Genomic DNA, 23,812 nt, shown 5'->3' on the forward strand with positions numbered 1-23,812 from the left:
TATCCATCTATCTGTCTCTTTGTCTTCTAGACATAATACAATCTCTACACATTCCAAAGTAAAATATAACATCCAACTAATTAAAACTTTTTTTTTTTCGTGTTTCTACAAAGCCATGAGGAGTGCAGCATAAGGATAGATGGTGTCATATTTTGGCAAGCTGAACTCTGGAAGTTTAACAACTGGAGATAAGAAAAAGATTAACCGTACTAGGTCTGAAGTTTATGAACTCTAATTGAACACAATGTTACAAGTTGTGTATGACACAAAATATACACTCCCTTTGCATTTCTTCCAAGCATCCAGCTAGCAATATGTACATAATCTGCAGCTCACATGACAGCCCAGCGCTGCGGCATACTTTACAGACCACAGAAGTTTTGTGAATATGAAAAGTCACCATTCATTTTGGCAAGTCCCAGCCGGTGAGCTGTGTGTAGTTTTTTTTTTTTCTTTTTTCAAGAAGAGGAGGGATAGGGAAAGCCCTTGTTTTTTTATTGTGCTCCATTTCCCCCACCCCTCTATAGAAGGAGGAGAGACAGAGTATGATGACTAAAAACTTGTAAAGATGTGTATTCTTCTATGAAGAAGAAGTAAGGGCAGGAAGCTGGTTTAGAACATGGGCTTTTGATTAAGTTCCCTCAAGAGGAACATTAAAGAGAGAAGGAAATTTGTCCTCTGGCATTTCTCTTCTCTGAGTTTATGGAAAGAGAAGACATGGGCACATCAAAGTCAGCCAACCAAAGTCCTGCAAGTAGAACAATCAAAATAGCCCTGGTCATCTTCATATGTATTACAGGAATCCTTGCTTTACTGCTGCTGCTAGGTAAGTGATTCTCACAGCTAAAGAATGAATTACATTGGAATGTCTGAATTGTTAAGGATCTGTCTATCTATCTATCTATCTATCTATCTATCTATCTATCTATCACAGGATAGTATACAGTATGTTCACACATACTTAATCTACTGCACATTTGATGCTTCAAAATTCACCTATGTATTTATGTTGGTTAAATCCTCAGCATCAAATCCGCACCATGAAATTCACACCACCATATCAAATGAATGTAATTCATGCACAGTATATCCTCACTATAAAAAAAAGTCTCTGCCTATTGGCTAGGAGGACTATAGGCGAGTCTAAAGAGTGTAAAGCTTGTTGATATGTATATGATACTACTGTTATTAATATATGGTCTACCTGATCTAACTGGGTAACAGATGCTGTGATAAGCCTGGAATTATTAGACGATTAGGGTTAGGGCATCACAATGCGAGTTGTGTGTTGACTTGATATTGGCACAACTCGGGCATGCTCAGGTTCAGTCTTTTGGCTTCCAACTTTTTCAGCCACCGGTATTCAAATGCTGAATGATTGGACTCTAGCATGCTCCAGTTGCGCTCATCACTAGTAAATACCATATGCTCCACTTTACTGAAAGAGTAGTAGATGCTGGGAACACACTTCCAGCAGTGTTGGTTGGGTAATCTACTTTAAATAAATGTAAACCTGCCTAGGATAAACATATATCTACCCTAAGATAATAGTAAAGAAAACAATATAAGGGCAGACTAGATGGACCAGTTGGTCTTTTTCTGCCGACAATCTTCTATGTTTGTATTTAGATCAGGGATTAGATAGGGAATCCAGTTTAGTTTATTCTGCTGTAAATTGATACTATAATGCCTAGTTGCATCAGTCTGCATCTATTCTATTGAAATCTAACTCCTTAACATCCAAAAGATGTACATCATTCATTCCTATTTAGATACTGAGGTCAAAGAAGCTACAGAGAAAATATTTTGCAATTGTGATAATTTTTTATGAATTGTTGGTTCATTGACATTAACGGGAAGAAATAGAAAAATGTACATAACTTTTTGTAACAAGATTATCACTTTTTTGGGATCCTTAAAAAAAAAATCATGAAATGTAGTTTTGTATTTGCCGAACCGGAACAGTTCGGCAAGTCCGCTCGACATTACTCTTTATACCAGAGCATTTCCCGATATCCTGGAAACACAGATGGATATATGAAAGGTACCACGTGTCTCCTTGATCTAACAGCCATATAACAGTATCAGCAGTTTGGAACGTGAATTACAGCTAAAAGATTCCCTTTAAATAATTCCCGTTGAAGAATGTGGTGAACAAAAAGCCATAGCTAAAGCATGCTGCATTTTTATAAAAATGTTCACTGACCCCAAAAATGACACTTGAGGGGAAAAAAAACCATGATCAAAAAAACATTGTGGGCAAGGAACTTTCTACTACTGCAATGTTGATCCAAAGCAAGGCAAAAAAAAACCCATAGTATAAGCCAATTCCCTTACCTTAGGGGAAAACAATCCTTCCTGATGCCAAATCTGACAGAATACATCAATCATTGACAGAATCTAGCACAGACTCTAGTTACTATAACCTGTAAGATGTTCACGCTCCAGAAATGCATCCAGGACCCTTTTGAACTTTTAATGAGTTTGACAGAGCGTTCCATAGTTTCACTGCTCTTATGGTAAAGAATCCCTTTCTATGTTGGTGTAACAACCTTCTTTCCCTCTAAACATTGAGGGACTGACTTGTTACAGATTTTTTTTTTTTTTTTTTAACAATTCTTGTTACTTTTATAGGCACTTTATAGTGTAGCTTGAGGTGCTGTGTTACAGTGGTGCTAGATGGCAGGTAGTAGTGATGCTGAGTGTTCTAGCTCAGTACCCTCTGTTCTAAGTATTTCTAAGACATCATTTATAGCAGGGTTAGGGAACATTGGCTCTCCAGCTGTTGGAAAATTACAACTCCTATAATGCCTGGACAGCCAAAGATAAAGCTTCGGCTGTCCAGGCATGATGGGAGTTGTAGTTTTGCAACAGCTGGAGAGCCAATGTTCCCTAACCGTGTTTTAAAGATTTGTGGCACATCTGCAAGGTTACAACTAGAGATGAGAGAACCGGGTTCGGGTTTGAGTCGATCCGAACCCAAACGATCGGCATTTGATTAGCTGGGGCTGCTGAACTTGGATAAAGCACTAAGACTGCTCTAAGCCAATGACTATATCCATGTTTTCCACATAGCTTTAGGGCTTTATCCAACTTCAGCAGCCACCGCTAATCAAATGCCGAAAGTTTGGGTTCATATCGACTCGAGCATGCTCAAGGTTCACTCATCTCTAGTTACAACCTATTCCCCTAACTTTCATGCTTCGAGAAGGCTGTAGTTAAAGTGGTTCCTTTTACTTGGCTAATTGAAAGGGTTGAAAGTACAAGCTGTCAAAATATAAGACATATTACAAAACCAAATCCAATGATACTAGCCAAAAATTATAAGCAAGAAGTAAAAGTGATTACAATGTTACAGTTGTCATACGAGGGATATTAGATGTGATGGGGTGCTTAGTCCAGGATTTGGAAAGAGATAGTTACTTAGCACTTTATTGCCATGTAGGTCTGATTGAAAGTAAAAAGGCTTTGATCCTTGACAAACACTTAGATGTAAAAATCTCCAAACTATGTTTTAGTCCCTTAGTCCTTCTAGTTCTCATCTTAGTTATCAGAGCCCAGCAGAGTACCAGTGCATCCTCCAGTGCCTCCAGCTCTGACACTATAATGGGCCCCTAAGGTCAAATAAAATACACTCATTTTGGGGTTGAGTTTAAAGCCATCTATTTACCACTATATTGTCTATATCTAAAAATCTGTTTAAAAAATACCCTATCAAACCTTACTGTTATATTTTGTAATAATAGCAATATATTACAATGGTGATAAGAGTGGACGTGTTGGGTTTAGAGAAAGGTCCTCTGTGACAAATTTAGACGGCATACAGATTGCATGTGCTCATATGCTGTCTGTATTTGCAGATCAGTTCCCTGGCGACCCCTGGGTTGTCACATCATTTCAAGCATTTCTTTTTTATTTAAGCACACTTTTCTTTTTTACATTTTTTCTCTCTTTTTTTCTTTTTTTGGGGATCTGCAAACACAAATACAATAGGGTTGTTTTTTTGTTCAGCTCAGGAAAGATAAATGTGGACTACGGATCAGCATATTTCAGTCTGCAAACTACTTAGGCTTGTGTGAAGGAGGCCGAATTCTCTAATGTCATGAATGCCAGTGAGGAGTCTGATATTCTGGCTAGAAATACTATATGTAGCATATATAAAATAACTAGAGATGAGCCAAACGGGTTCGGGTTCGAGTCGATCCGAACCCGAACTTTCGGTATTTGATTAGCTGTGGCTGCTGAACTTGGATAAAGCTCTAAGGCTGTCTGGAAAACATGGATACAGCCAATGACTATATCCATGATTTCCACATAGCCTTAGGGCTTTATCCAAGTTCAGCAGCCACCGCTAATCAAATGCCGAAAGTTTGGGTTGGGATCGACTCGAGCATGCTCCAGGTTCGCTTATCTCTAAAAATGACTGATTAAAGGGAACCTGTCACCCCCCGTGCCGGGGCAGAGCTCGGCCAACCCCCCGGTGGAGACTCTTATACTTACCCCGTGCCCGAAGTCCCGCTCCTGGACCCGCTCCAGTTGCCGAAATATCGCCGCCGGAAGCCCAGCGCGCGTTCATCAGAGATGAGTCCGAAGCTCATAGAGAATGACGGCTCCTTTCATTCTCTATGAGTGTTGGAGCGCGCTGGACTTCCAACGGCGATATCTCGCCAACTGGAGCGGGTCCAGGAGCGGGACTTCGTGCACGGGGTAAGTATAAGGGTCTCCACCGGGGGGTCAGCTGGGCTTAGTGTTTTGTTAGGCTATTGTCACACAACATCTGTTTTGAGACATTTCACAGCCACCTTTTTTGACAGTTGTCACTGTGAGACAAAAATGTAGCCATGTTATGCAAATTACGGCTGTAATTTCATAATACGGCTGTATTTTTGCTTCAAAATGACAGCCTTCCAAAAAGAACAGCCTAAGGCTATGCTTAAAGTAGTATTTTCCTCAGTCATTTTTCAAACAAAACCCAGGAGTGGGTTAAAAACACAGAAACTGTGAACAAAGCCTATGACTGTAGTATCAATATTTCTAGCTACTCAATAAATGGGATAAGTTTACAAAAAGCAACAAAAAAAGTTTTATACCACTTTTTATATACTTTGTTCACAATGTTCTTGTTTCAGTATATTTGGGTGTTTGTTAACCCCTTCTGTTTCCAGCTATACCTGGTAGAAATAACGTCACAGTATAAAATACGGGAAAAATTTGTCCAAAACCATATAAATAGCAAACAAAACATGTACAAGCCACTAGCTAGATGACATTCAACTACAGACCTCAAAATGATCCCAGTGGGAAATTACATACTCACATCTTTTATTAAGGTAACATGGTGGCAAAAACAGGAAGAGTCTTGGCCTCCACCATAGAAAGGACGGACAACACATTGTCCACAGGCATGTAAGAGATTTGTTCTCCTGTACATTTCCCAGCTTTTTCTGTCACAGTGGGGTTTGTCTGGACTTTCACAGATAGTATTTAGGATATGGAAAAGGATGGGGTTTGATGTAAAGGCCATGTGTGCTATGTGAGTAAGGCATTTGCCTCATGTGTCCTATGTGTAGGAATGAAGTGCTTATCATATGTGTACAAGGTATAAGTAGTGCGAAAGATCCTAAAAGAATCAGGCGATATACTGTACATAAATGCTTTATGTATACTACTCTCTTTAGTGACGGAGTACTGGGATTTTGTGCTGGGATCCTACTGCTCACTCAAATGAGATGTACCCTTTAAGGCTACAGTCGCATGTTCCATACGTTTGTCTGTTATTGCGGATCCGCAGTTACAATTTAGGGCCCATTAATTTTAATCGGGTTGTTTACATTGTCCATAGTTTTATAGAGCCATAATCTTCAAAAATTACTGACAAGCCCTAGTACAGACTGTAACTGCGGCACAAATTGTCCCATTGAAGTTTATGGGAGTGTTAGTAATTTTTATGGAAGAAACTTCCGCAAATTTGTAAAAAGTTTAGATGAGTAATCAATTTAAACCATTCCAACTTATCACCTCAACTATCACCTTCCCCATTTTTGCTGATCCGCAAAAAATATGGATTAGGGATGCCATGGATGCATTACGCACAAATGTTTCGGGAAAAACTACTGAACGTGAGGATGAAGCCTAACACTCTGATTTGTATGATCATAAAAAGGACAGTGTCCTAAAGTTCCCTATTATATAAAGCAGGGGGGTCAAACTCTCAGCCCTCCAGTTGTTGCAAAACTACAATTCCCATCATGCCTGGACATCTAATGCTTTGGCGTTTGCTGTCCATACATGATGGGAATTGACACCTGTGATTTAAAAGTTTTATATAGATTCTATATGTCAGAAGCTTTTTACAGTTAATGTGTCACCTATGTATGTCACAGCTATGAATACAATATGGCCGAGCTACTCATGTTAGTCAGCAATGTATTATGCTTCTTTACTATGCAAGTCAATATTTTCAGCTGTATAAATCTTCGCAGCAAGTATTGAATCTCGTCCCAGTCAATACTAGGCTGTAGCTGAAGCAGACAGGTACCTGGCGGTAACTCTAGAGCTCTCCCTGTGCCTCAGGTTTCTGACCTAGCTTTGCATGCAGGAATCTTTGATGAATGACCCTTATTGTGGCACATTCTATGCCTGTCAAAATATTTTTTCAGTCTCCTGAGGCGTGACTGACCCTATCTGAAGTAATGTAGCAGATAATCGGGCTTTGTGACAGGAAGTGCTCTTCAGAAATCACATCAAACGCACCACACATGACAAGAGCTTTCTGCATGGCTCTGCAGAATCTGTGCCAGGCCGAAGTTCACACAGTAGAAGACAACAGAACCACATTACCGACCACAATTACATTACACTGCGAAATGCCTTTTATTCCTCCACCGCTCATTCTTCTCATGAGATTAATTACAGAAACGTATACATTCTGACGGGGCCACGGGATATCCAGAAGTAGTAGAGCTGAGTTTGTTACTGAATAGAACTGGAATGACTTACTGTGAATTCAGACAGTGCAGTTGGTTACCTGAAGGCATATGGGAAACTACTAAGAACATCTAAAAGGTCTGCACCATCTGTATGAATATTTTGGCTATTGTGTAACTTAAAAATTGACATACTGAAACTTATTAATTTTCTGTTTTCCAAATAGTCTCCCATCTTGATTCCTATTACCCCATGCATATGGCTCTCTTAATAGAGCCTATGTTTCCCAAGATGCCTCTGGGTTTGCAGTGGCAAAGTGGAGTAGTCTTACCACTAAATATGCTCTGCTCTAAACCCAGAGTGCAGCAAGTTATAGATCGGTGACATAGTACTTCTGTTCACTTACTGGTACTATAGAGTATTTTATATAATGCATATTGAGTCTGTCTCCTTTCTTCTCGTTAGCATTAAAGGAGACCTGTCACTCCGGCTGCCGGGGTGAAGTCCACCCGACCCCCCCCCCCCCCCGGTGGAGCCCCTTATACTTACCCCTTCCTCAAAGTCCCGGTCCCGGACTGCGTCCCTCCACGAGAAATCCCAGTCAGAAGCCGTGCGCGCACTCACCAGAGATGAGTCCGACGCCCATCTCACCAGACTCATCTCTGGTGAGCGCGCACATGGCTTCCGATGGGGATTTCTCGTTTGCGGGGAGGGGTACAGGACCGGGACTTCAAGAGGGGGATAAGTAAAAGGGGCTCAACCGGGGGGTCGGATGGGCTTCACCCCAGCAGCCGGTGTGACAGGTACCCTTTAACAACAAAGATAACAGGGGAGAGCAGTGTCATGCCCTATGCCATAGGAAACACCAGAGAATTTGCACACAGAAGAGAAAGGCAATGTGATCTGAGGAGATGTATAACTGCAGCTAATTACTGTCCGGACCTACTTTATCACTGCACTCCTGGTCTCCTAGTGGTCTTCAGCCTGTTTAGATTACACCTAGAAGGCACATGCAGTGACCCAGGGGGGCAGGTATTATGTGGCTGGCCTGGTTGTTGTAGTACCAAGCAAGGCACTTGTCATGGTGGCCAAGGGTGGTATGATTGCCCACTCCTGCAAACATTGACACATGGCTTTTTGTAGAAGAAATTGTGTAGTACTGGTGTCGCAGTAAACACTGAGTCCCAGGCACATACACAACACAGTTAAAGCCTTTACTGAAGACAACTTTGTAGTGAAGTACAGGTATATATGTACCTATATATAAGAGTTAACAGTCTCTGTATACTATGGACACTTGGAGTAGATTAGACTTTGAGAAAAATAACTTGGAATAGCCTTGACTTGTAGTAGTTGTACACAAGAAACAGTCCATCCAGCTCACCTAGTGAGTGCACAACCAGAGGTTATCCCAGTCCTCAAAATAGTATGAACAAAAAAAGAAAAAAGAAGGTCGGCTTGTCCTGAAATAAACATTCTGTATTTTATTCCAGTGCTTTAAAATCCCATGATACAAAAAGTCACAAGCAAGGACATGAACAAATGCACGATTTTACTCGTTTCTGGCCAGGTGGTCCTTAATCATAGATCTGGCAGTTGTAGTTTTGGGAAGTTACAGACCAGGAAGACCTATTCAGACACAAGGCACTCAACTGAGGCCACTAGAAAAGAGTCCTGTATCCCCAGGAATTAACATCCACCTGAGCGCTCCTGTGGGCATTGAGTGACACAAGATAAGAGATTACAGGCCCACCTAGTGGGAAAGCTAGCCGTTGGGGGTACCCCTTAGGAACCTAGCGTGTTGGCAGTAGAGACTCGGCCTTTGCATTTAGCTTAACTAATGGCTTGTATGATACCTCAATATACTTGTGTAGCCTTCAGAGGTAGAATATACAACATCTCAATGTGAATAGGTTTAGTCTTGGTTTTCACCAAAGTCTCTCCTTAAGGTGCTGTAGCCGGACATAGCTAGGGTGTCCCTGGTCATAAAGAATAAGGAATAGTCCAACAACAGAAGAACTGAAAGAATCTCTCAGCATACACTGACTGAATCTGTAATAATCAATAATCACTACTGAAAAATGCTTCCAACTAGCCCCACCCCACCATATATATGACTGTTCAGGGAAGGGGGGAATCTAATTGGACAAGGGGACCAGACAACCCCTGGTGATGGGTCAATAACCTCTGAGGTAGCTAGCTCAGGGATTGGGCAAGGCAAAGAACCAGCAGACAGTGGCATGAGTCATATAATCAATAGATACATCAGTTAACCCTTTTGTTGTTTACCTTCACCCATGCAGACATAATGTGCAAATCACAGACACCTGGTGATGGTAGCAGCATTCTATGGGCTTCAGCGCCAGAGCCTACAACACATTGTACTGACCTATATGTGCTGCCACAATAGCAGTGGACACTCCAATTGGGACACTGCACACATAGAGGTAAAAGCTATGTTCACACAACGTATTTTTTCGTATATTTTCACGGCCGTTGTTGCCGATTGCAACAACGGCCGTAGTAAATACAAAAAAATACGTTGGCCGGATGTCTATAGGATCCTGGCCGGAGCGTATACACATAGTATATGATCTGGCCTGGACACCTCACGGCGCCGCAAACAACTGACATGTCAGTTTTCTGCAGCCTCTATTCATTGAATAGCGGCTGTAGAAAAACTATGTCAGTGCACACTATGAAGCGAGCGGCTCCGGCTGCTTGCGTCATAGGGTGCTATGGGGAGTGCTGATGCGCGCACGCTGATGAGCCCACATTAGAACTCTACGGCTATAAAAATCGTCCGCCCAGTACTGCAGTACCGGCCGGGATGATCTCTGCAGAGACCGGCCGCTCCGTGACCGGTATCTTACACCATGTGAACATGGCCAAACAAGGAGAGCAGAGCTGGAGAGAGAGTACAGGGGTCTGAGAGCTGCCAGAAGTAATTTGATAGATGTAACCCTGTAGTTCACAGGAAATCATCCACCCAGGGCAGACTGACATGCTGTCTACATATAAGAGCATGTCATTTATTGGTTGTGAGACTGAATGATATGTATTAAAACACATGAGCTGGGATGAAATATATGATGCTGCAGGTAAGTAAGCATTAAATGGGAAAAACCTACAGTGCTTCTTTAAAGAGGATGTACCATCAGTTACATTCTCTATAAATTTACTCATGAATTTAACAGTGCTGTGGTCCTTTTTTAGAACAGCAGCCTAGTTCCTGTGTACAGCACCGTTCTATTCATGATTACAGGGCCGGGGGTGAAGCATTCCATGACGCGGCTCCACTAGAATACATGGAGCCACATCATAAGGCCCCCTTCACACGTCCGGAAAAACCATCCGGATTTCCTATCAGGAAATCCGGACGGATTTCCGGACCCATAGACTTTAATTGGTCACGGACACCCTTCCGGATTTTTCCGGAAGGGTGTCCGTTCCGGAAAATATATCCGGAAAAAATAGGACATGTCCTATTTTTGTCCGGAATTCCGTTCCGTACGCCCCCATAGAAGGCTATGGGGGCGCCGGAATCACGGGCACTTTCCTGATGTACATCAGGAAAGTGCCCGTGATTCCGGATGGTTGACAGCCCGCCGGCACCCCCGCTGCCCGAACGCCGCGCCGCCACCACCCAAGGGTTCCCTGCACCCGGACATCAGCTGCCGCCGCCCGGTGACCCCGCAGCGCCGCATCGCATCACCCCGCCGCCCGATGACCCCGCGCCGTATCGCATCACGCCGCCGCCCGCTGACCCCGCATCGCATCACCCCGCCGCCCGCTGACCCCGCATCGCATCACCCCGCCGCCCGCTGACCCCGCATCGCATTACCCTGCCGCGCCGCATCGCCCCGCCGCCGTATCGCATCACCCCGCCGCTGCCGCCCGATGACCCCGCCGCCGCATGACATCACCCCGCCGATGACCCCGCCGCATTGCATCATCCCGCCGCCGCCGCCCGATGACCGCGTCGCATCGCATCACCCCGCCGCCACCCCGACCTCTGTTCCCCTCCCTCTCCGAGTCCGCAGCAGCTTGCACCCGCCCGCCCGGGACTCCCACCAGCTGCCGCCGCTGTTCTTCCGCCGCCGACAGGTGAGATACACAGCCCTCTCCCCCCCAATACTAAAACTCCCAACATGTCCTGCTAACAGGCCATGATGGGAGTTGTACTTCTGCAGCCTGTGGCCATCCAGGTTGCAGGAGTACAACTCTCATCATGTCCCTGTTGACAGGTCATGATGGGAGTTGTACTTCTGCAGCCTGTGGCCATCTAGGTTGCAGAAGTACAACTCTCATCATGCCCCTGTTGGAAACACTTTTTTTTTACTCATCAGGAAATCCTGAAGGTTTTTCCTGATGATTTCCTGATGGTAAAAACGGATTACTGTCAGGAAATCCTGATACTATCCTGATGACATTTGAGGTCTCCTGATCAGGATTTCCTGACAGTAAAAACTGACACGGACGTGTGAATGGGGCCTAAAGGGGCAGGGGTTTCCTCCCACTGGGGGTGGGCCGGCCCCATGCTTCTGTGGTCTCCTGACAGTCTCTATAGTTTATTGCAGTGCTTCCCAACCTTTTCCACCTCGGGGCACCCCTTGGAAAAAATTTTTTCCTCGGGGCACCCCTAATAAATAATGTTCTACAAAATAAGAAAACCGTCATACAGTGACTCACAGGTGACGTCTTCTTTGATCTGAGGCGTCACTTTCCCTTTTCCTCTCCATCCAGTCCAGTCCTCCATGATAATTCCTTCCAGATAAGTTTTATCTCTTCAGAACCTGCGAGACAAACAGTTTAGGCTCCGCACATTTCTAGCAACTTCCTTTCCTTTCTCCCCCCTGTAGGCTCCCATAGTAACTGCGCTGTTTGGTGTTATGTGCAGTAAAGCAAGTAGGAATGTTGGATGCCCCCTGTATGTAGGATCCCCTGCTGTGCCCCCATGAGCTAATAATGCCCCCAGCGGTGCCCCCATGAACTAATAATGCCCCATGCTGTGCCCCCATGAAATAATAATGCCCCCAGAGGTGCCCCCATATACTAATAATGCCCCCAGAGGTGGCCCTTATGAACTAATAATGCCCCCAGAGGTGCCCCCATGAACTAATAATGCCCCCAGAGGTGCCCCCATGAGCTAATAATGCCCCCAGAGGTGCCCCCATGAGCTAATAATGCCCCCAGAGGTGCCCCCTATGAACTAATAATGCCCCCAGAGGTGCCCCCATATACTAATAATGCCCCCAGAGGTGCCCCCTATGAACTAATAATGCCCCCAGAGGTGCCCCCCATGAACTAATAATGCCCCCTGCTCTGCCCCTAAAAAAAACAAACATCCTACTCACCTAATCCGCACTGTGGCTGCAGGCAGAAGCTCTCCTCCTCCTTTTCTGTCTCCATCTTGCGAGCCACGGGGACGGGACGTCCGGCAGGCGTGATGACGTCACATCACGCCTGCCGGAGAGGTCACGTCCCGGCCTCCCATAGGCTGCTGGTATGAAGTGCCGACAGCCTATGGGAGTGAATGTAGGAGCAGGATTCTGACACATTATGCTCACTTTAATGTTCCGCCTGCTCATAGTGCGGGCGGAACATCAAAGTGATCTGTGCATCCCGAGAAGCTGCGCGGCCGCAGCTTCTCGGGATGCTTAAAGTGACAGCGCACATTTCCCACCGGGATCCCGCGGCACCCCTGGCGGGTTCTCCCGGCACACCAGTGTGCCGCGGCACCCCGGTTGGGAAACGCTGGTTTATTGACTGGCAGTAATGGCATGCTGTTAAAGCACCTGACCGCTGCAGCCAATTGGAGGTTTCAGTGGTCATGTACTGCTGGCATGACCACTTGGTAAGACATGACTTCATTTTTCAAAGGACATTGGTTTGATCTTTCTCTTGCTTGTGGCACCAATAAAAATAGAATAGTTAGTTATTGTGAGGTAATTGGCTTTCTTCCTTTGCCAGGTTGTTCTCTTAACATCAGGAGATTTATTATCACATCATTGATATGATGAAATTGAATGTGCAATGAACAGAGAAGCCAGGCTTTACACTGAACATAAAAGAACCGAATGACTGATGGTTCCGGCCTAACTAATTAGAACCTCGGCCTTTCATTGACAGCCAAGTTTCATGAATGGGAATGCATGCTGCTCAACACAACACCCATAGTTAGGTTTTGTGAGTTCATCTAAAGCCCATTAAATTTACAATTGGGAATTAGTATTGGATTACTACCTCGCCCCATTTGCTCCAGCAACTCTGCGCCACATTTTTATTCTGTCTTCGGATTTTGTCTCCATTTATGAGATTTTGAAAAAAAAAAATTAGGACTTTTGGTCTCCTTGATCTTTTCTAACAGCTTTAGATTGTAGTTCTGGGCCTTTCTATAGTATGCCTCTGTATAGTGTCTCCTTGGAAACAATGCTGAATGCCATGTTGTTTTTTTTAATGATAACCTCTGATTTCCCCCAGGAATACTGCAATTATCTCCATAATAGGGACCAAGCAACAATGCTATGAGAAAAACCTTTATGACTGGAGGAACACTAAGGGCCCATAGCATGGATCTGTAATCTGGCCATATACGTAGGCCTTTAAGCCTTTAAAACAAACAGGGTAATGTGATGACCACACCATCTACGTGTGCCATACTTTGTAGGGCTGGGCTATATAAAGACTAATTTATATGTGGTATGTATAAACCAGGTTATATACATATACACCCAGCACAAAACTATAACAACAGCAATATTACAAGCTATAGTATACCACCAGAAAACTTTACTAGAGTATACTCTGCAATACCATCTGCTGCATAAGGCCCAAGTCGATATACATTTCCAGTGGACCTCCACATGTCCCATTTCGATCTTGTCAAAAACACACATTGATATTGTACCGCCAAGACTTAAAATGATACGAGGCTGTGTACCTGGATTAGTTCAGTGGTGTCCTGAGATGTTCGGCACAGTAGCAGTTCAATGTCAGTTCATTTAGTTAGCATCCTGCTGTTCCGCAAGTCTTTTGGTGTAGCTTCAGGCTAGGTAGGTGCTCCGGCCGGTAACACCGAACACTAGCCAAACTTTTCCGAAAACAATCCTACAGTTCTGAGTAGCGTCACTCCAGCGAGGTACGGATCCTCTTGTGGGACACAAAGCTCCTACACGTTTCAGTGTCACCAAAAACCCTCATCAGGGATATGAGCCCAAATCTAGAAGATCAGCATTTCTTTAAGGGGATTATCTAGCCTTAGAAAAACATGCCCACTTTCCTCCAGAGACAGACCCTCTCTTGTCTCCAGTTTGGGTGCAGGTTTTGCACCTCAGTTTCATTGAAGTGAATGGAACTTAACTGCAAACTACACCTGAACTGGAGACAAGAGTGGCGCTGACTCTGGAAGAAAGTGGCCATGGCTTTCTAACGCTTGATAACCCCGTTAACGATCCTTTTACATGACTCAATAAGTTGTGGAGCCAGGATCACATAAATGACTGCTGAATTGTTAGTGTGGCCTTTCATTTGCATCATTGTCCAATGATAATTTTCACGGCCACCCGAACCCAGTGATCAGCTGACAAACAAGTAATTTCTTGTTCATCAGCTGATCGCTGGTTCTTGTACTTTAAGTTATTTAAATGTTCAGTTTGTCCTTATAAACCCTCTTCAGATATTGTATGCTCCTGAAGTGTTAACTCGTGAGATTTTGATTTAGTTTGTGTGTGGTAGAAGTGATATCACCGTCATGTGTTACTTATTCTGGTTCTTTTTTATACTGTGGTGGGAACAGACATTTATTATACATTCTGCCATTGACTGTAGAGAAAAATCTATTCAAGTGCTGTACCCTTCTTAGATGACAGATCTTTTACTGTGCTGGGATGAATAAATATGATGTTCCTTGGCTTCAATATAACTGGAAATGTGCTTCATAGACCGACACAGTATTACTATAGTGCAGGTCATGAAAAAAACATATAATGCTCTTTGGGGAGCTTAATATGGTTTGCACTATATGGGGGATATATTTACTATGTGCCAGTCCTCCTGGATTTCATATGTGTTTCTTTCAAAATGGATATTTACAGCTAAAAGTTCTTTAGCAGGCCAGGCTAAGCCAACGCTCAGTGCTGAACAACAATACATATGATCAGTAAATGCACTGCATTATGTTATTATTGAGGTCAATATACATACAGTATGTAGGAAACGCCTATATCCTCCATAGTAGTAGCTGCCGGCAGATGGAAATGTATTATTTACCTCTCTGTGGGAATTAAAGCTCTATAAGGGTATATTGGGAAATGGATCAAATACAGGATTGTGGATTTATTTAGAAAAAAACACAATATGGTGTTTGGTATAAGGGATGTGGATTCTAAAGGGAACATGTCAGTTTATTTATGCTGCCCAGCTTAAGATAGAGGAAGAAAATCTGAGTTCTGTGATATATAGATTTATATGATTTGGAGCAAGTTGAAGCAATTGTACCACTAGTATATCATTTAGTGGTTTTCTATATGAATAGACTGGCGCGGGGATGCCGGTGGCGCAGTCCTTTTTTTGAACCGTGACGCAGTACCTGAGCACGGCGCCGGCACGAAGCACCTGAGCTGGTGCTTGGGAATAAACCAGCAATATGCTCGGGAACCGGGCAGCGGTTAAAAAAAAGGACTGCGCCATTGGCATCCCTGAGCTGGCATCCGGTCTATTCATATAAAAAAACAAAGAAATGTACGAGTGGTACATTTTAGGAGAGACATCCTAGAAGACAGTGAGAGTCCTGCTTACCCCATCTTGCAGGATGACTGACAGCTTTCCCTGTGTATACAGGGAAAGCTGTCAATCACTAGATGTTTGCAGAGTAAGTAGGATTCTCACTGTGTCTTCTAGGAGTCCCTTTAGGATTTACTATGCTTTTACAAGGGACAATATGGGTCTGTGTATGGATCAGCGAGAACCACGCTCACTTGCACTGCCTTTGCAAGGCATGATAAAGCGCATGGCCAGGATGCAAGAATGATCGCTGTATCGTTTGTGTGGCCATTACCAAGCATAAACAGTGATAGGTTGTATCCATGTTTTCCAGGACTCCTGGGGGCTGTATCCAACCTCTTCAGCCAGTGTTTAAGTTTAGATAAATCAGAGTGTTCTCTGGATTCGCTCTTCTCTACTGCTCTCAGATATGGCAACCTAAATCACCTGAACATTCACTTTAACTTATGCAGTTGTAATGGTGCATAAATCTAAATCAGCGTAGGATGCAGGTGCATTCTATATATCATCATAGACTTGAATGTTTTAGCTGTCAATCTAATATGTGAAATCGGCATCTAGTCTTGTTTTGTATACTTATCTGCGCCTTATGTTATGGGCAATAAAATCCATTAAAAAAACGTCAAGCCTGTATGTTTACAGTAAAAAGAACACAATGTAAATTGATAGCTCCAAGACACTGGTGCACAGCTTTGTGTTCAGGAGGTCAACCGTAACTGTAACACTATGAATCAAGTGTAGATAGACAATCAGGTAAGTGATAGCTTTACCCCACGCATAGTAGCATTGTCTGGGTTTATGGACACAGGGAGGTGGAGTAGCATACATACGGACATATTAATACAGAGTGAGTACAAAATGCACAAAGACCTTTCATAAAAGTGCCAGTCATGGTGCCTACATTGTACTGCCAGGCACGTGCCCCTTATCAGCAAAAGCAGATCCCCCACCCCCGAGCAGTGCCATTACATATTTCCTTATCAGTCTCTTAAATGCATCAGAAAAATTGGGCTTCAGTGTTTATAAAGATATAAGAAATTAATCAGACACGTACAGGATGCTGGACTTATTTGGAAATGAAAAAGACAATATTGGATTATAATAGATATTCACGTTATATGTAACTGTTCAAATGTGGCTATAAGTCCTTGCACGATACCACATCAGTCTAGAATCCAGCTGCATTCTACTATATCATAGACCCGCATGCTTTCTTTATGAATCTGATATGTGAAATTTGCATGCAATCGCGTTTCGTACGTTAGTCCATTCCATATGCTGCTAAGTTTTAACCGTATAAACTTGTTCAATAAAAGTCAATTTAAGCAGCCAAGAAAGTACATTTATATTACAAAGAACACAATGTAAATTGATAGCTCCAAGAAACGGTTGAAGAGAACATGAGAAACATCTGTATGCAATAACGGGGAACCAGATTGCGGTATCTATGGTGATCACCATAAAAGGGAATGTTCTCACTTTACAGTTCTGTGCGCAAAGCAGGTATTTGTATTTTACAGGATGCAGCACTCTGCTAAATGTCATCACGGCCATAACTAATGCAAATCTGTCTTCTTTTTTTTATAACAGTCACTCAAGGACTTATTACCTTCCGCAAGGAACGCTATTGTTTAACTCCAGAATGCATCGAAGCTGGTAAGACTGAGCAGACAGATACAATAATACATAATCCCTTAAGCTACAAGGAAAGTCATATGAATACAAGGCTCACAATTCTCCTTTATTACCTAAGTGTTGTCTAGGGACTTTTACTGCTGAATATTGTACACTGCATTTCTTTCCCTGGAGATGTCAGACACCGGTAGCAGTTTGGAAACAATGTAATTTCAGTTTGAAATAGCAAATATACTAATATGGAAGGATGAAACAATCATAGGGTTTGTTCACACTCAGTAAATGTGGCGGAATTCAGTGGTGGATCTCTCCACTAGGAAATCCTGTCTGCCTCAGTGTCCCGTAGTTTGCGTGCCTCCGCTCCAACCGTTCTCAGCGCAAAGAATTGACATGTCAATTCTTTGAGCAGAGGTGCGGGCCCTCTTATAGACAAACTATGGGACTCTGAGGCAGGTGAGATCTCTCCGCTGTGGAATTCCTCCACATTTACGTAGTGTGAACATACCCTTAAACTTAAAAATAGGGCTGAAATATTGTTTGCATTGATGTTATTGATATATGAGAGTACATAATGATCAGGCAAATCCAGCCTATGTTTTGACTGATATTTTCCTAATGTGCAGATTTATGTTGATACATAATGGGCAGCAATTACTGTTAGTTATGTAGCAATAAAGGAAAACTCCGGGCAATAGTAAAAAACCAGTGAGGGCAGGGCATGGTGGATACATAATAATGAAGTGATACTTACCCATCCCTACAGCTGCAGCACCACCGCCACTTACTTACATCCTCAGCACTCCTGTTTTCTCCCTGTTTCTGTGTAGTCATGACCCCATAGGAACTACCAGCTCAACCAGTCATTGACTGCAGAGGTGTCCCACTTCAGTCACTGATTGCCTGAGCGGGCCTTTCTGAGCAATGTCATAATGTCACAGTACAGAGAGATACAGGAGATTGTTGGATGGCAGTGAGCGGTAACACTCAGCTGTAAAGGCACTGGGACAGGTAAGTATAACTTCATTATTATATCCCCACCCCACCCCCACCCTCACTGTTTTTTTTAAACTTGTTTTTATTGAAAAACATACATCAAAAAGAATAGTAACATACATTTTTATAACATGGCAAAGTGGTATAGTATCACATAAATTACGCTGCACAATATGGTGTAGTTAAAGCAAAGAAAAAAGATATACCTGACTAATAGGAACCATTCAACTATCAAGTACAATGTGCATGGGGCACAGGATGGAAGATTATGGCACACTCGAAAATCTGTGACGGGTTATGGCTAGCAGTAACTCTGTGATAAGATAGTAACTGAGTAACTACAGTTAACTAATTGTGTTGGAAGCAAGGGAAACATTTGCTGTAAAATAGGGCCATTTTGCCTAAAAAATGCAACAGAATCCCTGTGTGTGAGCACAGTCTTAGGCAAAGTGAGGTGTGATTACAACATGCTGCCTGATTGTGCCGAATGAAGCAGCAGGTGCTGTAACCTCACTGATTGTACAATAGTCTGTGGTTAAATATTCTGCAACAGATTTGGGTTGGGAGCTGGCAGGAGTGCTGTGGGAGGGGAGTTAGGATAGTGGGAGGTCTGTGATGAACAACTTAGAGAAAGCAGTGCATCCTGTAATTTTAGAAGGTGATGCATTATCTGTGTAGAGAGGGAAGACAATACTTATCTTGTAGTTCTGCTGTTTTTAATTTCCTACAATCAACAGTCAAGAATCACCCAAAACCATGCTGAAGCTAGTACTATTAGTGATAACACTTTATTAGAAAGTTATGTATCTAGTTTTATTTAAATATTATTATGTTATACCAGAATACCACTGTAATGCTGCTTGAGGACACTGCCAATAGCTGCAGCAATAGCCGCAGTGCCAGCAACACGCTCTCGCCCTCCCTTCGTCTGCGGAAGTTACTTGCACAGATTGGCAGACGGAGGAAGTGTACCTTTCTTGCTCTCTGGATATCCCCTTTAAACTGCTATAGATAAACGTGAAGCACTTTGTTCACATAGATCAAACAGTGACTTCCTATCCACCACAAGGAGCTGGCCCCAGATTGAATGGGACCCTAACATTAAACTCACTTCACCTGGCCATTAAATCCTACAACTCTGGGTGGGAAGAATCCAGCTTTCCATAAAGCTAAATGAAATCACCTTATGGCTATGTTCCCACACTGTCAAAATGACAGCCGTTGTTCTTGGATGGCCATCATTTACTGACAGATAACAGACGTTATTTTACAACAACGTGTCATTATTTTTAACCCCTTCATGACCAAGGTAATTGGTGCCTGGATGTCTGGGTCAATTTGTAGCAATTGAGAGCAGACTCTATGAACAGATTAAAGATACGACAAGACGGAGGTAAGTGGCTTACTCCCGCCTGTTGGCACACAGTCATGCTGGGGGGTCTCAATCAGTCAGTGACAGTCAGTTGCAGTGACTGCAACGTATGTGAACATAGCCAAAAGGGGGAGCCATTCCCCATGCATACAAAAAAAGATTAATATGCCTCTTTTAATTTCTTCTTTAAATGCTAAGTAGCTTCTATATATTGCATCACAATTTATTGTGCTGTTATTAGTGCTACTATTAGTAGAGATGAGTGAATTTACAGTACAAATGAAGCAAATCACTTTGTTAAAGCGGCAGTCTGCTTATCAGCCGGCTGCTTTTGAAGTCCATGCCGCTCCTCAAAAAAGTCGAAAAAGTTGAATCCAGTGCTGGGAAAAGTCTCCCTGGACTCAATCCAGCTTTTCCAGGCACCTGGGGCGGAGCACCATGGACTTCAAAGGCATCCGGCTGATAAGCAGATTGCCAAGCCAACAAAGTGATTTTGTTTGTACTGTAAAATCACTCATCTGTAATCAAGTACTTACAATAAACAACATATATTATAGTATCTATACAAACTAATGGTGGTGGAAAATCATGTTTTAATGACCATTCCCAAACACCTGCCATACCTCATTCCACAAGGGCTGCCATTCGAAGTATCTAAGCTAAAGTATGGAAGCCATTCTCGAATATAATTAGTCTTTCTATTGCCGTAATGAGGATGTGTTCCACATGATTCATGGATCATATTAAAAATCTGGATCCTATCCAACAACTAGGAGCTGCGTGTATAAAGCATGCATACAATACGACTCCATGTATATAGCATGGATACAATACTCATTATATATAAACATAAAACAAAACACTGTACTCAAACTTCATTTAGACATAAAAATATGAGAAATGTATGTAATTATGGAAAATTTATAATAGCTTGATAATTTCTAAAACCCAAATGGCATTGCATATGGTCTACAAGTATCTTTTTCTAGAGAAGAGATAACGTTTTTTTGCCTCTTCTAAATGAGGGTTCCATAAAGTAATGGCAGACACCAGTACTGTATTGGCTTGTCTGTATGGTGTAATTTTAATAAAATCACAATTTATGAGGTTCAACGTGAGCTAAGTGAAGCGTGAGCGTGAAGAGCTTGTATTTATCCACCCTCTTAGTGATGATTGGGCACATTATCCTTAATACTGTGCATAGGGAGAGAGTGTCAGGTGGGCTGTGGAAGCACACTGAGGACTAGAGCAGGCACACATTGTTAAGAAGGACTCCAGAGTGGGCACCCATTATAGAGAGGACTCCAGAGTGGGCACACATCATGGAATTAATTCCAAAATGGGCATGTATCATGAAGAGTACTCCAAAGTGGGCACACATAATGATAAGGACTGAAGAGTGGGCACACATTGTGGAGAGGACTTCAGAAGGGGAGCACATCATGGAGAGGACTCCAGAGTGGGCACACATCATAAAGAGGATTCCAGATTGGGCACAAACAGTATCATGGAGAAGACTCCAGAGCGGGCACAAATCATGAAGAAGAATCCAAAGAGGACATGCATCATGGAGAGGATTCCAGAGCAGGCACACATCATGCAGAGGACTTTAGAGCAGGCACATATCATGGAGAGGATTCCAGAGCAGGCATATATCATGGAGAGGACTTTAGAGCAGGCACATATCATGGATAAGACTCCAAAGAGGGCACACATCATGGAGAGGACTCCAGAGCGGCCACACATCATGGAGAGGACTTCAGAGTGGCACATATAATGGAGAGGATTCCAGAGAGGGCACATATCATGGAGTGGACTCCAGAGCTGAACCTAAAAAAACTAGAATTTTACAAAGACTACCCATTATTTGACAGTAGGAGACAAACTGCTATAAAAAGTGATCTCCATTGACTGCAGATCTTATTTATTACATATAACAATATGTTAGTGTGACAAAGTTAATATATGGAGATACCAATATAGTTGAATTTGTGATCAATATTTTACTGATTTATAGATGTTTATAGTTATGAATGAATGTATTTCTATAAAATTAGTCAAGGGTCATTTACCTGAAATGACTAGTCTGCTTGGTATCCTGGCACATTAGCTATACCATCATTATATAGCCAATTGCTTAATATATTAACCAAGTTTCAACAGTTTATTAGGAAATGTAAAATGTAATAATCCTTCCACTATACGACTAATGAATTCTAAGGAATATAATTACCAATACTTCTTAGTTAAACTGGTTCTAGAAAGAGCTATGGACCTAGATAGAGAGTGGGTTTTGAGCAAAACATTTGAGAAGTAAAGATTTAGTTAATTTTAGTTTACTGTAAAACTAGAAAAAAAATCACCAAAAAATCTTTAAAAATCTTTAGCATGGAGATCTCCCACCACACATGAAATCTAGTACCGTTTTGGGTGACACATTGGCAGCATGGCAGATAGCACGTAAATTATATGGCCTTCCTTTTCGTATTTCACGTTACATGCCTCTCTGGTGCTCTCCACTTTTCCCTTTAGGTAGACAAAATAGTCAGTAGGCAGTAGGCGACATAATGAATCAGGCTGATGGTCAGTACTTAAAGGAGAAGTCCGGCAAATCTTTTTATTAAAGTATTTTATTGCCCCCCCCAAAAGTTCTACAAATTACCAATATACACTTATTACAGGAAATGCACATAAAGTGCTTTTTCCTTGCACTTACTACTGCATCAAGGCTTCACTTCCTGGATAAAATGGTGATGTCCCTTCCTGGATAACATGGTGATGTCACGCCCCGACTCCCAGAGCTGTGCGGGCTGTGACTGCTGGAGAGGATGATGGCAGAGGGACACTGAAGGACACAGGGCACTGGAGGGACACTGGGCATCCTTCTACCATCATCCTCTCCAGCAGCCACAGCCCGCACAGCTCTGGGAGTCAGGGTGTGACATCACCATGTTATCCAGGAAGTGACATCCCCATGTTATCCAGGAAGTGACATCACTATGTTATCCAGGAAGTGAAGCCTTAATGCAGTATTAAATGCAGGAAAAAAACACTTTATAAGCATTTCCCATAATAAGTGTATATTGGTGATTTGTATAACTTTGGAGGGGCAATACAAAACTTTAATAAAATATTTTTGCTGGACTTTTCCTTTAACCCCTTTGTGCTGCAGCTAGTTTTGGCCTTAATGACCAGGCTAATTTTTCAAAATCTGACCTGTCTCACCTTATGCTCCTATAGCTTAGTGATGTTTAACGTATGCTAGCGATTCTGAGATTGTTTTTTCGTGACATATGGCACTTTATGTTAGTGGCAAAATTTGGTCACTACTTTGTGTGTTTTTTGTGAAAAACATCAAAATATCATGAAAAATGTAAAAAAATTTGCATTTTGTGAAATTTGAAATTCTCTGCTTCTAAAAAAAGAAAGTCGTAGCACATAAATTAGTTACTAAGTCACATTACCAATATGTCTTCTTTATTCTGGCATAATTTGGTAAACATATTTTACTTTTTTAGGGTGTTATGGGGCTTAGAAATTTATCAGCAAATTATCACATTTTCGTGAAACTGATTTTTTTAGGGACCAGTTCTTTTTTTTAAATGGATTTAGAAGTCTGGTATCCTGAAAACCCCCATAAGTGACCCCATTTTGGAAACTACAAACCTTAAAGAATTAATCTAGGGGTATAATGAGCATTTTAACCCTACAGGGGCTGGAGGAAAGTATTCACAATTAGGCAGTAAAAAAATGGAAAATTTTAATTTTCCAATAATATATACGTTTAGATTAAAGTTTCTCATTTTCAAAAGGAAAATGAGACAAAAAGCACCCCAAAATTTGTAATGCAGGTTCTCTTGAGTACAACGGTACCCCATATGTGGGCGTAAACCACTGTATGAGCACACAGCCTGGCTCAGAAGGAAGGGAGCGCCAATTAGCTTTTCCAATGCAAATTTTGCTGAAGAAGTTTCTGAGCGCCAGGTGCGTTTGCAGTGCCCCTGTAGTGTCAGCAGAGAAGAAAACCCCCATAAGTCACCCCATTTTGGAAAGTACACCCCTCAAAGAATTCATCTTGGTGTGTGGTGACCATTTTGACCC

At 42.5% G+C, this 23,812-nt stretch overlaps 1 protein-coding gene across 1 annotated transcript in view; it reads left to right on the top strand.

Moving 5' to 3' along the window:
- Positions 1-350: 350 nt before the first annotated feature.
- PHEX (phosphate regulating endopeptidase X-linked) overlaps positions 351-23,812 on the top strand; it is a 164,402-nt gene continuing 140,940 nt past the window's right edge. Inside the window, exons 1-2 of the mRNA XM_069944443.1 lie at positions 351-826; positions 17,302-17,367. Coding sequence (XP_069800544.1) covers positions 703-826; positions 17,302-17,367 — 190 coding nt within the window. The 5' untranslated portion in view covers positions 351-702. The remainder of the gene's footprint in view (positions 827-17,301; positions 17,368-23,812) is intronic.

Source organism: Dendropsophus ebraccatus, chromosome 11 (genome assembly GCF_027789765.1).
Source record: "Dendropsophus ebraccatus isolate aDenEbr1 chromosome 11, aDenEbr1.pat, whole genome shotgun sequence".
Classification (NCBI taxonomy): Eukaryota; Metazoa; Chordata; class Amphibia; order Anura; family Hylidae; genus Dendropsophus; species Dendropsophus ebraccatus.